General features: G+C 38.4%; 1 protein-coding gene across 1 annotated transcript in view; it reads right to left on the bottom strand.

Annotated features, from left to right (window-relative positions):
• Nucleotides 1-17,371, bottom strand: part of TENM3 (teneurin transmembrane protein 3) — a 185,766-nt gene that overhangs the window by 100,361 nt on the left and 68,034 nt on the right. Inside the window, exon 10 of the mRNA XM_040242877.1 lies at nucleotides 12,844-13,029. Coding sequence (XP_040098811.1) covers nucleotides 12,844-13,029 — 186 coding nt within the window. The remainder of the gene's footprint in view (nucleotides 1-12,843; nucleotides 13,030-17,371) is intronic.

Here is a 17,371-nt window from a genome sequence, read left to right as displayed (position 1 = left end):
TCACTTGGCTGAGAAAAGGGTTCCCAATAGCTTGTGGTTGTCATCATGGGTGCTATGCTGGTACCCCCAATTGAAATGGCCCATCTAGACTTTTACTCTGTGGCTTGAACCTACACTGGTCACAGATCAGAGAATAAAGCTTTTGGCGGCAGGAAAGAGTTAGTAGTAACCACATGGAGAGTTTTCTCTTTGCTTTTTATGATTTTTTTTTTTTTTATGTATGGTGAGTTTTTTCCCCTGCATATGCCAATGTATTTGGAGTGGGTTTCTTGCATGCATAATGATCACTACTGGGGACTCATCTTAAAAGCCAAGAGCGGAAGTGTATGTGAAAAGCATTATTTTACACTTCATTGTTCGTGTGGGGACTCATTAATGACTACCTAACGCCATTAATTCACAATTAGATCACTTATGTTTAACCGCATGCTTTCTGTGCATACATATATAAATATTAATTTTGGATAGAACGATAATCATTCAGCTTCATAACAATTAAACAGCTGTAACCTGTCTCGTGTGTTAAGTCATGGAGCTACAGGCAAGCTCCAGAAGCAGATGGTCTTACCCACCCATGCTTAATGTTACAGACTTTTTAAAAAAAGAGGTGTTGACAAATCAGAACAAGGAGGCATAGTTTTAATGCAAATCGGCCCATTTGCAATGGAGATTACCCTAAAAACTAATTTGGTGTATAGGAAAAAAATTAAGCTCTGTTGTTAAAGGAAGACATTATATTCCATTTGGATATAACAGATTCCCCACCAACATAATTATTTACTAATTTCATTCAACCAACAGCGTTTAATGGAAAAACAGCTGGCAAAGTATTCATATTTATGGACCTCCTCTGAACTGCTCCTTAATTTATCCAAGGCACATGTCTGTTAAACCCCAGAAATAATAGACATATTTCAGGCAGCTGTTTTCCAGCACCACTAAAGAGTACTCAAAGAAGAGAGGGTCAATGAACCCATCATGAAGAAGAGCAATAGAAAAAAATTGGCTCGAGTCACACGGTAATCTGTGAAAATAATACGTTAAATATGAAAAGGGAGAAAGGCCATGGCTTTTGCACCGACTAACACCGTAACTGAACTTGCATTTGAAAACCAGGTAGGTGGAAAAGGAATGGTTTCAAGATGAAAAGAGGCTATTTTCAATTTGTCACATTCAAGAAACGACAGAGAGAAATTCCACCATTCAAAGGACACTGAGGTATCATTGCAGGAAGCAATAGTCATGTCCCTTAAAATTGTGGGCTTAACGTTTCCACCCTTACATGACACTAAATCAAAGTTCTGATTTTTTGTTTACTCCATTAAGGCAATAGGATCTTTGTAGATAACGAGAATTACTTAAAATTTACACGAACACTTCATTAGGTGACTGGTAGTCTATGATTATCTGTCTTCAGTTTACCGAAGACAGTGACATATTCATAATCTGGCTCTATTGTAATCTTTCTCTTCCTCACTAATACTATGAAAATATCAACAGATAATATATTATTTTCCATTTGGTTTCACTCCCAAATGCCTTGGAACTAAACTTCTCAATAAAAGCTTCTGATGAAGAATTTAAAGGAGCATCTTTCATCTTTATTTCTGGTTAAAGGGTATATCCAGTCAATGGTGCTTTCAAACTTCCTCTACACTAGATGTTGTGGAAATTAAGGTATTAGATGATTTTTAAGAGATGCAAATTGACATAGTGTTCCAAACTAAAAAAGATGCTTTAGTATATTAGTGAAAGAACACAATGGCATAAAACATTATGAGATACAGTTGATGTGCTACTTAAGTGGTTTTATCCTGATATCCTATCTTTTCATAAACTTTTAAAACTATAGCATACAATATTTTAATTCAAATGAACAAATTAAGCATCTTTGCGATTAAAAATTATAATTTATAAATTGTTTCCCTAAGACACAGAGCACTTACACAATAACTTATTTTGAGAGACTTAAAAAAACTAGCTGGAAAACCTCTAAGTTCATAGTGGGAATAAATACAAAACGGTAAGAAAGGAGGGAACTGGTTTGTCAAAGTATATTTCACGGTCTGTCAGGTATGTTTCAATGACACCTAAATGATCATAATACAGTACAAATAATCACTATTTTCTTCTACTGCTCTTATTAGAGAAAAAGAACAATGGATTTAACCCTCCTTTTTTTTTTTTCCCCCGAACACACACTACCTCTAAAGCTAGAGGGCCTCACAGTAAGCTGAGTAGGAGTAAGGGTAATTTATAGCAGCTCTTGGGACTCAAGCTACACCACAGGAAACAGACTGGAGGAAAATTTGTGTACAAATAACCACCACAGGACAGAATTCTTTATCATACAGTAGACTCTAAAGAATGTCAAGCATATTTCTTCTAAAGAACTCAAAACTCTCATCCTTATAGGCTACGTGTAAATCATCTAAATGGAAAGATCTATGTTAAGTCCAGATACACTTAACCACAATTATCTACATTCAGAGCTGACTGTGAGAAGTCCTAAAAATGCCCCTTTTCTAAAGTATAGAAACACACGCGACATTCCCCCAAACGAGGCCACCGTCACTGGGGTTTACACCTGAGCAGCACTGCTGCTGTGTGAGCAGAGTCTCAGCTTCAGGCTGCTGAGGGCAAACACAGCAAGAAGGACCCGACAGAGGAGCGCGTGCTCAGCCGCTCAGCCGAGTCCGACTCTCTGTGACCTCATGGACCGCAGCCCGCCAGGCTCCTCTGTCCATGGGAGTCTCCAGGCAAGAATACTGCAGTGGGTTGCCATTTCCTCCTCCAGGGGACCTTCTCGAACCAGGGAGTGAACCCGAATCTCCATCTCCTGCATTGACAGGTGGACCATCTACAGCTGAGCCACCTGGGAAGCCGCCGACAGAGAACAGAGGAACTCAGATATCTGAGGTTCGTAGCAAAGGGTGTGAAGGGTGTGAAGTTAAGTGCGCCCCAGGAAGCATCACTACGAACAAAGCTAGTGGAGGTGATGGAATTCCAGATGTGCTATTTCGAATCCTAAAAGATGATGCTGTTAAAGTGCTACAATCAATATGCCAGCAAATTTGGAAAACTCAGCAGTGGTCACAGGACTGGAAAAGGTCAGTTTTTATTCCAATCCCAAAGAAGGGCAATGCCAAAGAATGCTCAAACTACTGGACAACGGTACTCATTTCACATGCTAGCAAGATAATGCTCAAAATCCTTCAATCTAGGCTTCAACAGTACATAAGCTTCTGTATGTACAACTTCCGGATGTACAAGCTGGATTTAGAAAAGGCAGAGGAACCAGAGATCAAATTGCCAACATCTGTTGTATCAGAGAAAAAGCAAAGAACTCCAGAAAAACATCTACTTCTGTTTCATTGACTATGCTAAAGCCTTTGAGTGTGTTACCATAACAAATTGTGGAAAATTCTTCAAGAGATGGGAATACCAAACCACCTTACCCACCTCCTGAGAAACTTGTATGCAGGTCAAGAAGTAACAGTTAGAACCAGACATGGAACAGTGGACTGATTCCAAATTGGAAAAGGAGTACAACAAAGCTATATATTGTCTTCCTGCTTATTTAACTTATATGCAGAGTACATCATAAGAAATGCAGGGCTGGATGAAGCTCAAGCTGGAATTAAAATTGCCGGGAGAAATATCAATAATCTCAGAAATGCAGATGACACCACCATAATGGCAGAAAGTGATGGGGGACTAAAAAGCTTCTTGATGAAAGTGAAAGAGGAGAGTGAGAAAGCTGGCTTAAAGCTCAACATTCAAAAAAACTCAGATCATGGCATTGGTCCCATCATTTCATGGCAAATAGATGAGGAAAAAATGGAAACAGTGACAGACTTTATTTTCTTGGGTTCCAAAATCACCACAGATGGTGGCTGCAGCCATGAAATTCAAAGATGCTTGCTCTTTGGAAGAAAAATTTTGATGAGTCTAGACAGTGTATTAAAAAGCAAAGATAGTACTTCGCCAACAAAGGTCCGTCTAGTCAAAGCTGTGGTTTTTCCGGTAGTCATGCACAGATGTGAGAGCTGGACCATAAAGAAAGCTGAGTGCTGAAGAACTGATGCTTTCAAACTGTGGTTTTGGAGAAGACTCTTCAGAGTCCCTTGGACAGCAAGGAGATCAAACCAGTCAATCCTAAAGGAAATCAGTCCTGAATATTCCCCGGATGGACTGATGCTGAAGCTGAAGGTGTACTACTTTAGCCACTGATGTGAAGAGCTGACTCACTGGAAAAGACCCTGATGCTGGGAAAGACTGAAGACAGGAGCAGAAGGGGATGACAGAGGCTGAGATGGTTGGATAGCATCACTGACTCAATGGACATGAGTTTGAGTAAACTCTGGGAGATAGTGAAGGACAGGGAAGCCTGGCATGCTGCAGTCCACGGGATCACAAATACTCCGACACGACTGAGTGACTGGACAACAGAGCAAAGGGTGGTTAGGTACATTTACTCCTATTCTTAGGGGTAAATAAACTGATGCTGGCAGAGATAAACCGTCACAACAATGAGTGAACATTTATCATAATGGCTCTGGGGACTGGATTTTACTGATGGTCACCCAGCAAATCAGGAGCAAAGTTCTGTGAAGATTCTAATCCAGGCTTTTCCCAGCATTTGTCTGATTTGAGGGTGTAATTCTCCTGATGGTCTTGAGACCCGATATTACTTGTGCAGGCAGGTTGACAAGTTAAGGGAGTTCGCAAATTAAGGAGTTGAGGTTAACACGTTAAGGATGCTTAAAGTTAAGGTTGCAAAGCAGTTCCCAGAAAGAAGAAAGTGAAGTCGCTCAGTCGTGTCCAACTCTTTGCGACCCCATGGACACCAGGCTCCTCCGTCCATGGGATTTTCTAGGCAAGAGTACAGGAGGGGGTTGCCGTTTCCTTCTCCAGGGAACTTCCCGACCCAGGGATCGAACCCAGGTCTCCCACATAGTAGACAGATGCTTTCCGTCTGAGCCACCGCTTGATCTTAGCCAAAAGGCCGAGAAGAGTCAACACTAAAAACCACTCTGAAGCTTTAGAAGATACAGATTGTCAAAGTTATTAGAGATTCAGAGTGATTAAAAAATCCAGACATACCACCTTATGCCTCATGTATGATGGAAGCACAGGGCTTCCCAGGTGGTTCAGTGGGTAAAGAATCTGTCTGCAGTGAAGGAGATGTGGATTCAATGCATGGGTCGGGAATATCCCTGGAAGAGGGTCTGGCAATCCTCTCCAGTATTCCTGCCTGGAGAATACCATGGACAGAGAAGCCTGGTGGGCTACAGTCCATTGGGTTGCAAAGAGTTGGACACGCCTGAAGTGACTGAGCATGCATCACACACTAAAGTTTCCAATTTAAGACAGTGAACTTTTCTTGTTGGTTAATTCCTCTCTTCCGCAAAGGTTACTGAACAGTGAGTGAGATGACTAGTTTAGCTTTAAGTGCAGATCTGCCATCGCTGGCAATGCTGGCTTCAGTTAAATGGAACCCTGGCTTCACTCATATCCTTTGAGGCTGAAATTGGTACAGATAAATAAAAACAGACTGATAGAAAAGAACAGCTTACACAGTGAAGAGAAAAAGCACTTAAAGGAGAGTTGAATTAAAACTTTAAAATGGATAGCGAGTGACCATTATCTTCAACAACGTCTCTGATTATCCAAGCACTTCTTCACAAAAAATGAAAACAAATGGAATACGGTGACACTGACTAGTGAGACAAACACAATCTCTGTGATGTGAATACTGAAACCACGTAGAAAGAGGGTTGACAACTTAGCAAAATGGGGCCTCCATTATTCAGAAAGGTCCGAGAAACTAGTTTTGCATTTTTCAGAAGAGAGATTAAGCGACCTCATTAAAAAAAAAACAAACCAATTCTGAGGGGATTACAGAGGATCAAGCACTGTATATAAAACTGTTAACTGAATAAATCAGACTCAGAGAAAGAAAATAATAGCGAGAGGCCCCCAATAGATGCGACTGTTATCTCAAAGGAAGAAACAGACATCTAAAAAACCAGCCTGGTTTTCAGGACATGGGTGATTCTCAATGAGTTGTGAAGGAGGCTTTCCAAGGTTCTCTTGGGAATTGCCAGGCTCTCAGTCACATGAAATTACTTAAAGAGTCGCTGAGACTGCAGGGCAGGAAGAAACTTAAGGTCTCCTTTTCTGCGCATTCCATGGGACACTTTTTAGCCTGTCTGGATTTTTATTACCAACCAAGGGGAATCTCCTCCCTTCAACTCCACACCTGGTACGTCCTGATGGTCCATCTCCACCCTATACGACAGATCACGTCAGGGTGCTGCAAACTGCAGGGAGAGGTCGTTCTTGGAACCAGCATGCTATAGGTTCATGCTTTAAAAATACAAGCATCCTGATCAATTCCTCAAAAAAGAAAGCATCAGTAGGGACTCTCTCGGCAGTCCAGTGGTTGGAACACCATGCTTCCACTGCGGGAGGCACAGGTTGGGAACTAAGATCCGGAATGCTGCACAGCCAAAACAAAACAAAACAAAACACCAAAAAACAATCATTGAAAGTGAAAATTAGGGCAAGTTTATAGCTGTGTAAGTTCCAACATCAAACATGCTGCTGACAAGAGAAAACTTCTGTTTCGATGGGGCATTTTGTAACATATCTGATGACAGGAAGGAGTTTTTATAGATGAGCTTTGGTTTCCATACATTTCAAACCTTATTTCTGCTCCACTACTTATTTTCCTGGGCTTCCCAGGTGGCTCAGTAGTAAAGAATCCTCCTTCCAGTGCAGGAGACTAGGCCTCAATCCTGGGGTCAGGAAGATCCCCTACAGAAGGAAATGCCTACCCACCCCAGTATTCTTGTCTGGGAAATCCCATTGACAGAGGAGCCTGGCGGGCTACGTTCCATGGGGTTGCAAAGAGTCAGACACAGCTGAGCGACTAAACAACAACAACCTATTTTTGGGGCTGTAGTTCGGGGCTCCACAGGACAAATTTGTTTCTTCCTTTAACCTTTGACTCTGTTACTCTGATGTCCCTAGGTGAGTCAGTGGGTGGGAGGAATATTCCCAACGGCTAGCACTAAGAATCACAGATGGCGATGACTTCATGTCTCAGAACAATATCCAATTAAATGGAAACTAGGCTCAAATTCTCCTTAGCTGAATCCTCAATGTGCCCACAGCCACTCCAATGCAACGGAAAAGTGTGATGGAGAAGCTGGGAGTGGAAAGAGACCAAAGTCCTAACTCATCTGCAACATGTGACCATATAAATCCACGGTCCCCTTGTAAGATCCTAGAAGGGGCCCATGCAAGTGAGGGGCCCTGATGCCCGAGCTTCACCAGCTTCACAGCAAGGATGTCAGTGACCCTATCAGAGACCTCTTTCTTAACATGATGCTGATGGACGTGAAGCCTGGACTCAGAGCAATCATTTGCTGGTGTAATGTGGTCCTTACAACCACTTGTTAAGGGAGAAATCACAGAGTTTAAAATATAAAAAGATAGTTTTAGAATTTCCATATTTCATAACATTTATGAATGTGATTCTTAATTTGGGAGAGTTCACAAAAGCCACAGAGAATATTGATTTTGTCATCTCAGTGAAGTATGTATCAGCGAGGTCATTTTGTTTTCAAATTTGTCACCTAAATATTTTAATTTAACAACTGAAACACTATTCTTTCACCGTTATCCTGAGGTGAGAATGAGAATACCAAGCCTAAGCCAGGCCCATACATGGCACAGTTCCGCTCTTTCCTTTACTCCCTTACTGTTTAATAGATAACTCCCCAGCTGTGTACATTTCATTTTCAATTTCTAATCTCCAGCATCCCTAAGCCCAGAGCACTGTGGTACTTATTAGAGGTGTGCTGAGTACTCTACTATGACTAAGTTTTGTCTGAACAAACAAAGCATGTCTTTGCGATCATTAACGATCTTGTTTCCCAATGTGCTAAAGAATTAGAATAAAAACAAATAGCCAGTCTTTTGTAGCTTAAAGGAATTAGGATTTCCCCTAGGCCAAATTTCCATTTGAATTGCCTGAAAGTACATGAAAATCAATGTAGCTCAATAAACAGCTCTGTGTTTGAGGCATAACTAGAAGAAAAATATCACATTAGACTCCGTCTTTCATCACTGTGATTTTAAAAAGCAACACCTCCCTAACTCCCATCCCAAACATATTAACTTCTTCTTAAGCCATATCCAGTTTGAGACTAGGTCACTCTTTATAACAATGAAATGGAAATTATATTAACTCACTAGAGTAAATTTGCTGGATAGCCATTTATCTTTTAAAACCAATTTTAGCACTCAAAATGTTGTCTGCGTTATACTTTGACTCATTTATACTTAACAATGAAATAAAAACTCTAATTTGATAAACATTGCTAGGCACTTTAATAAGGGATTTACATTCTGGTATTTCATAGGATCCAACAACCCCATAAGATAAATAAAATTTATGGTGAAAACATACTCAGGGAAGTTAAATGATTTGCCCAAAGTCACAGAGCAAGCAAACAACGTAGCAAAGATTCAAATTCCAAAAGCTCATAAACATCAGACACTCTGCTTCAAAATCTCATATAATAGGACCGTTATAACCACTTCACATTTGCAAAAAACAAACAAACAAAAAAAACCCAATGGAGGCTAAGAACAGTTAAATCAGTGAATAAATCACAGGATTGGTTGGGAAACATCTTTTTTAAAATTTCAAAGCCCATGCCTTTTCTTATTATATTACACTGACTTTCATTAAGAAATAGTATTCAATTATCACAGATGAGCTGATCAATAATTGCTTAATGGATAAAAATGCATAAATTAACAAATGAAATGTAACGGAGGCACACAAATGCCACAAGAAAAATGAAAATGGAAGTTAAATGAAATTGAGAATAAAAAGGGAACCCCGTGCTTAAAACTAGCAATTTTTCAAATTAAGCAGAAATTATCAATACATTCTCGAATATCAAGAGCCCCAAGTGGGATACTGTTCAAGAGACTACAAAGAAATTAAAAAACACTTCTCTCCTAAAACACTCCTCTATCTTACAAACAGATGAAAACCAAAATGTCCAAAGTTTCACACCTAAATAATTATGATATTGTTAATGCTTATTGGAATGGAGATTCAGGAATTTGCTTGGAATCTTGTTCCAGAGTTTAAATAACTTTCCAACCTTCATTAAGTCTAATCACTTTTTAAGCAATTTAAGCCCATTTTCTCCATTTGTGTCTGTGGGGAAATCCATCCAGTAGGGGATTTGCCACACAGAGATCTGAGCCTTTCTCACCTTTGTAACAACCCTCCGCCGGATCAGCTGCATCATTCAATCTCCCTCCTCCCCACCCTTCAGGTCACAGCCTCATCTACAGCCTCCAATGCTCTCAGATATAAATGGATGGCTCTAGGGGCAAATTTCTTCTAGCCATTGCTGAAAAGAATATTTCTTGGGGGAAAGTACAGGTTAATAATACTTAAAATTTGGTACTTAGGATTTATCATTGACCAAGATAGTTAGCTAGTGTGACACTTTTATGGATTCTGCCGCCAAACATCTGCTCAGTAGAGGCTGTCGTGGTATTTGTGCTGTTTCTATGTCCCATTTACTCCAACCATAGGCCAGTCGGGTAACTAGCTTCTCTTTCCTAAGCAAGAGGAAAAGAGAGAGCCAACGGAGCTGCCTCTGCATGATCACAGATTCTGGTTCCAATTAAATACATTACAAATAGTGAGCCTACTGAGTTAGGGCAAGTATCTTCCAGTTCACAGATCTGACTCTGATCCATCTCAATTCTCACACTACAGAACTGTTTCAGTTTTGTCATATAGAAATAATAATATAGTTATAGTTATAATATAGTTTAGTTATAATAATATTCTAATCTGTAATAATGTTCTAATTCTGTCAACTATTACTTACAGACCACGTAGTTATATTTAATATTTTTAGATTAATTACTGTATCCTCTAAATAGTTATCTTTCCAATCTTATGAAAAACAAAGATAGAAACATGCGTTATGATCATCTTTTGACCAGTTATGGAATGTTTGCTTACAAAGGAACACAGTATGGTAGTTGAGCATCTCTACCAGTGCTATTAGTAGTAAACTATGCCAGTAATCATTGCTGGTGCTTCCTTGATGTGATTCAGTCATATAACTCTTAGTTTATGAAAGGGTCCAACAATCTTAAATGGTTTTGAGGGGAGGAAGGGAGATATATTCATTTTAATCATAGTATTTCTAAAAGGAGATTTCTCTTTGTTTCATTTTTTTTAATCTGGATACATCACTAATCAAAGTCTAACCCAAGAAAGAAGAAGGACTTGGGACAGCAAACCTGAGGATGAATTTGCTGAATACATGATTCATAACGAGAGCAAAGTGTGAGCACACTAATAAAAATATCAGAATGCCATCAATCCCTTCAGGTAGTTGGGTGTTCTGCAAATACTCTAAATTCATAACCTATTTTACTCTCAAAATGCCTATGGTTTCATGGAAGCATGAAGAGTTTATGAAGACAGTAAGATGACTAATGAAGAATATTCTTTGCTTTCTATTAGGAACTTTTGTTTGCTTCTAACTGTTTAATTTCTCCTCCATCTCTCTTTCAATTAACCTCCCTGTTTGTATTCAATGAGATGGCACATAATAAGGAGAAAGTAAAAAAAAAATCTCGCTGATTTATGAGTCTTCTTTCATAAAGTGAAAGCTCCTTTCAGCCAGACGCCTAGGTGTTGAAATCGAGAGGAAATGAACAGAACAGTAACTCTTCTGAATGAGAAAACATACTGTAGTTTCCTGGGCTGTTTAATCAGTGGCTCACAAAGGCCTCCTCTTAAAGGACCCCTGAGACTTCACTTTGGACATATACACAAGGTAGGAAGTAGACAGGGAAAAGCAATTGGATCTTTGTATGCAAAAATTTGGAATAACTACTTCTGAGAGTATAAAAGAGTAAAACAATGATTTAAAGGTTCTCTACATCTTTTAAAAGGTTCATTTCAAAGATTTATTTTTAAATGAAGCAGGTCCTTTCCTTCTACAATGTCACTCATATGGAGTATAAAAGCAACAAAATAAAATGAAACAATAGAAAGTGGACTTGTTAACCACTGCAAGACACGTTAAATTATAACAAAAAGACTGCTACTAACAAAAGTCCCCTTTCTTCCCAGACACCGGGAAAGTTGTTTAAGACAGGTCCTCTGTGGGAAACTAACCAGGTAATATTACCAAGGTCAGTAAGGAGACCCAGAGAATGATTTGTTTGGTGGCTGTTGGTTGACAAGTTAAAACTGCCCATGGATAACTCTACAGTACACTTCCTCATAGTCCAAGCTATATATACACGTGTTGGTTGCACTTCCCAGGATACAAATAGTCCAGTATATAACATTTTCCTTCTAGCTAGATTCAACTCACTTATGATGGGGGTGGTGGGGTCAAAAAATACAATGGAGTACACTCTTCCTGCCCTACTGCTAGTGTGCACTCATTCTGGGACTGAGGCATGGAGCTGCCTGATCACAGGGATACCACACTGTCTCTTGTACATCCTCAGAAAAGATGCAAATCGTGGTTGTCAACTATTTTCTGCCTTGCTGTAGCTCACAAGTGGGGCTTGCGTGAGCAACAGGCGGCCCCTTCCCTGTGGAGCCTCGCTTAAAGAGTAGAGGAGGGCAGAGCCTCATGAGGGAAGATGTTAGGGGTGAGCTCTCTGCAAGGGTCCTGCACGTGCACGTTGGCAGTTTACCCCAGTAAGACTACAGGCTCCCCAGTTGTTGGCAGTAGCTCACCTTTAACAGGTGACCCTGTAAGGATGTTCATAGATAAGAGTTACCACAAAGGCCTGATCTTCAGAGAAACACCATTTCTCAAGTTACAAAATTTTTGTAGGATCATGTCATTTATAATTAATATTATACACTTTCACTGAAGTGAGGCAGAAATGTATTACTTAACTCTGTTGCATTTTCTTTAAATAGATGTTTTACTTTCAGTGACTAAAATAGTAAAGGCAAAGGCACTGAACACCCTGAAAATATAGAACCAGTATATGTATTCTGGATACTTTTGTATCCAGGCTAAATAGTACTTACATACTAACATTTTGATCTTAAACACCTATTTGATTGTCTTATTTAACCAACACATGTGTCAGAATTTCATCATATTTTAAGAAGTGTGAAGCATATAAATCTAAGAAAAACTAGAATTGTGCATTTTGCTCTATTTTTTCACAGTACTACAAAATAGTTATAAAAACTCAAACTTCCTTTTTAGAGACTCAAATAGATGGACAAGTCCTAAGATGTGTGATTCTGGAATCTATAGGAGTCCAAAAGGCTAGATACTGGGAATCTTTCTTTCAAGTAAAAAATACTGCTGTTCCACGGTGGCAATATGTAACACAGAAAAGGAATATTCAATGAGAGTTGGTTTATAAGAAATGAAATCCTCCTTATACGAGTCAATTCCCCCCCAAAATGAAGAAAATATCCTTATACTTCATACTTGATACAGCAGTTTTAAAAAGAATTGGATTATAACAAATTCACTTCTCTGTACAGCAGAAACTAACACAACATTGTAAAGCAATTATATTCCAATAAGAATTTTAAAAAATTAGAAAAATAAAAAGAACTGGATTGCAATTGGAAAATGAGGACCTTATTTTAAAATGAAGTTATTCCTTTGGAAGAAAGAGGAGGACAAATTATCAATAATTAGAAGAGTTTTTCCAAGGTGAAACGCAGCACCTTGTGAGCTCTGGGGGCGTGACCTGGGCAGGGGGCGGGGCCAGGGCAGGGGGCGGGCCTACCGATGGTGCAGTGCTCTCCGTTCCAGCCCTGGCTGCATTCACACTTGCCATCTTTGCAGGTCCCATGCTCGGCACAACGCGGGTGGCAGGCCCTCTGATTGCACGCTGGGCCCGTCCAGCCTTCTTCACAGCGACAGGACCCCCCCATGCAAACACCATGTGAGCCACAGTCCACGGAACAGATTTCTAGATGTAAAACAGAGGAAGCAGGTCAAGAGGGGAGTAGAGGGGGAGTGAGAAGGGGAGTTAATAAGCAGTGCTTCGTCTTCAACTCTAACCTGTGACAGGGAAAAGCAAAATCCTTGAACATCAGCACGAAAGTATGTACTTACTAAGTCATTTGACCTACTAAGTCAATTTCAGTATCGGCGGCTAAGAATGATAAACGTAGTTTTACTTTTTAAAATTTTACATTCTGCCGTATCGGGCATAAAATGCCCATGATAATTATGCTATAAACAATCCCTATATTTATATATTTGGGTACACACACACTATATAACAAAACAGAACATATGATTCATAATGAGAAGAAAATATATGCACACACACTTATATGTTTCTCGGAGGATGTTTTCGGCAGCCAGGAACACATGTACATATACATCAAACTGATATAAAATTTATGAAATATTCTGTGTCTATGTATGTCAGGTATTTAACAGGAGTTGGGTTTCACCCGGGTAGCAAAAATTGAAAAGGAGTTATTTTTAATCTTATAGTTTACATTTTTAAAATATTTAGAAACTTTCATTAGAAAGAATTTGTTATTTAAAAAAGTAAAAAAAAAAAAGAATCTATTATAGTATGCATATTAGCTTGGATCTGACACACAAACAAACTGGTTAAATAAAAAGTTGTTTTTTTCCTAGACAGTATATTTGTACTGCTGACAGAAGTTGCTGAGCAAAACAATAATAGAAAACCAGTTTAATAATATATATAACTATGAATTCTAACATTTGAAAAGCAAGGTTTTCCAATTACTAGAATTACTGAAAAGAGCAGGAGTCACCAAAGGACTTTATAAATGGTAACAAGAAGTCAGGTCATTAAAACAGAATTCAGGCATCTGACATAAGTTTTTTCTTAAAAAAGTTTTCTTAAAAGTGTTTTTTTTAATGAGATCCAGTTAAGAGAGAGAGACAGACAGACAGAACTCTGAGGGTATTTTATTTTTTACATATAAAGTTAAATAAAATGAACTATTTTTTTTTTCTTAAGATTGGAAGACTATTGTTTAGTTTTGGTTTTCTTTCAATAATAAACATAATGAATAAAAACCTTAGATCATTTCGAACAAACAGGAAATGGACTAGCTGAATTTTAAAATAAAAAATAGCCAGTCCCTGTTTAGGTAGTCACATGCGTGATCCCACAGTTCCCCAGTCACTGGCCAAATAATATTTCTCAGACAGTGGACTTCACAGGGCTGCAGAATTTTTAAAAACTTGATCCAGGCTCTGACAGTGGTGAACACTTCTTATAAACAACAGTCAGGGCTATGAGCTGGAGAAGAGTGGTATGTGGTTTTTCACGCCACATTTTCCAACTCCTTTGAATTAAATTTTTGATTAAAGGATCCAAGATGTTTTGATTAACTTCAGAGGAACAGAACGTCACCTGAGCTTCAGAAGAGCGAGGTTTCTTTCTGAGGTTCCTTTTTTATTCAATCTAATCAATTTTTCATTAGGGTGAAGGTGTTTATCACTGTTTAGCACACTTGCTTTGAGCAAGGTGCGTCAATCTTTGTAATGAACTTATTAATTAGAGTTAATTTAATTGAAGTGGAATTGAAGGGCTAATTAATGGACAAACTGCTGCTGAAGAGAGAGGAGAGCTCTGTTGCTTTCAAACCTATAAACTTTCTGATGGAAATAATTTCTTCTCTTTTAGCAGCTTAACCAAATGTTTCTTCAGGTGTAAAACCTACTCTATTGAATTTAGATCTCTGAAGGTCATTTCCACAGCAACAATACAGGCAGCTGATAGTGCTCTGCTTTAGAATTCAATAGGTTAGAAATGTGAAATGCTACTGCTTTTAAGTCACAAATGTAGACGAACAAAGGTGTTTTCCTAAACTTTCAATGAGAACTGTGCAATATGCAGACTAACTGGAGACGCATGAATCCAGATGTGTTCACAGAATAGCCCTCTGTGTATCTGAGATCTTTACTAACAATTCTAAGTAAGGTTTCTGTCTTTCGGCAGCTAATAGTAAAGTTTAATAAAGTTTCGTTCTGTGCTTAACTGCTTTCATCCATAGAAGTATATTGTGTTTATTAGTCAACTCTCTATACTGAGAATTTAATAAGTGTGCATTTTGCATTAAGGATTTAAAGATGAATAGGATGAAGACCTTCACTCATTATGTTAAAACAGTAGATATACAAGTAAAATTAGATCTTCAGCTAGCAAAATAGTAACAGCAGAATGAAAAAAATTAGTCTAAATATGTAAAATAATGGTATGTAATTTTGGCAGCCAGTTTACTTTTTTAACTAACATTGATATCCTTTTTTTGGCTATTCATAACAATACCATTTTTACCATTTTATGAAGAAGATCAAATTACTTTTTGAGCTATTTAATATCAATTACAAACCATCCTTTATAAAATAATCCTGGTAATGTATTAAATAACTTTACATGAAACAAAAAAGGGGCCATTGTTTTGTTTCTTTCCAACTTGGAAAACTGTGGGAAACAAATTAGAATGACAATATTTCAAACAAGTATTATTTTATAACTAGTATTATTATGCCTTTTTCACTAATAGGCAGAGAGGCCTGAATCAAGTAGTTTTATACACGTAACTGTATCTATAAACTTTAATTGGATTTTTACATTTTTAGTATAGAAGCTGAAAATGTACATAAAAACCCCAAAGAAAGAGCTAAATGCCTATATTGCTCTTGTAATTATATTTTTTTAAAGTGGAGGACAAAATGAGCTAACGTGTTATTGAAAATGATGCCATGCATCCATGCTTGATAAACCTTGGTTGGTGATGATTTTTTAAAACTCATTATTGAGACATTCAAGGTCCTCTGCAATTCAGCCCCCAATTTAGGTTTTTTTCACTCTTATTTATCCTATACACCTTGCATGTTCTGACAGTCATGAATCTTCTAACCAAAGTCTCTGGTTCACCAAGCTCTCTGAATCAACTCGAGTGTCTATGAGGCAGTGATGGGCACACTGTAGACACTGTCGACCTTCACAATTTATGGCCCACAAGATGAGGGAAGCAGAGGACAAGGAGGGAAGGAAGAAAGACTGAAGGAAGGAGAGGAGAGGGGAAAGAAAGGGGAAGAAAAGAAAGAAGGAAAAAGAGCAAGAAAGAAAACTCCTAAGTTGCTCCTTTAACTATGATATCTACTTATGGGTTGGTTCAACAGAAGTTTTCCATCAATACCACAAATTAACCTATATAAGACTTTCTCTAGTTTGGGCTTCTGAGAGTCAATTTGTAACAGGTGAAGAGTAGTCGGTGAATTTTTCATGCCAATATTGACTCCTAGGGCAGCAGACACGCTACCCAAGTTCCTCAAAAATGCCAGGAAAGAGTGAGTTCAGAGCTCATGCTCTTAAGTACTTTCTACTGCTGTTCCCCTAGTCAAAAAATATTCCCTCAACCTCCACACTAACTGCAATCTTGAAGGAAAGAAACATTAAAAATCTCGTAAACTTTCAATATGCATCAAGGCAGGATCTAAATATTGACTGAAGTTAGTGCATTAGTCCATGTAACACTCAATAGAATATTAAACCGGAGCGTATTGGTTTCTAAGTATTTCATGTGTATTTATTTTATCTCCCCAATGAAACTATAATCTTCATTCCAGTATTCTTGCCTGGAAAATTCCCTGGACGGAGAAGCTTGGTGGGCTATGGTCCATGGGATTGCGGAGAGTCAGACATGACTGAGGGACTGAGCACACAGATTAGAATAGCCTCTATCCATACTGTGGGACTAGCGAATGAATGGTCACAGAATGAATTCATGGGCTGCAAATGGCAATAAAACAGTAGAACAGACTTGAGACAAAGCGTCACTGTACATCACTTTGTAAAGCTTTCATTTCAGTGATGTGAATAAATGCACACAAAGGTATATGAGCTCACAATGTAAAAATATATTTAAGACCACAGGTCATTTAGGTCATGGTCAAAACCTTGAAAGCCACTATTCTAGAGGGCAGGAATGATTGATTGTTCTTTTATCCCGTTGGGGCCTGTCACAAAGCCATGAAAAGAGTTGGTACGTAAAAACATGACTGACTGAATAAAATTAATCCTTGCCATTTCTATTATAATCATACAGTGGCAATTAAAGACTCAGTATTGAACTCTTACGTACACCATAATATCTATATGTGTATACTCTTTATTGTGATCATATTAAGAGTCTTCTGTCGTCACATAATTTTTAAATTGAGGTTTCTGTTTATGAGATAATGTGCATTAATCTCCAAGTTGTACGTAGGCCTTCAGAGTTAAGAAGAAAGAGAGCTTTATTGAACTG

Source organism: Oryx dammah, unplaced genomic scaffold (assembly GCF_014754425.2).
Source record: "Oryx dammah isolate SB20612 unplaced genomic scaffold, SCBI_Odam_1.1 HiC_scaffold_7, whole genome shotgun sequence".
Taxonomy (NCBI): Eukaryota; Metazoa; Chordata; class Mammalia; order Artiodactyla; family Bovidae; genus Oryx; species Oryx dammah.
This window is presented reverse-complemented; position numbering and strand designations above follow the sequence as displayed.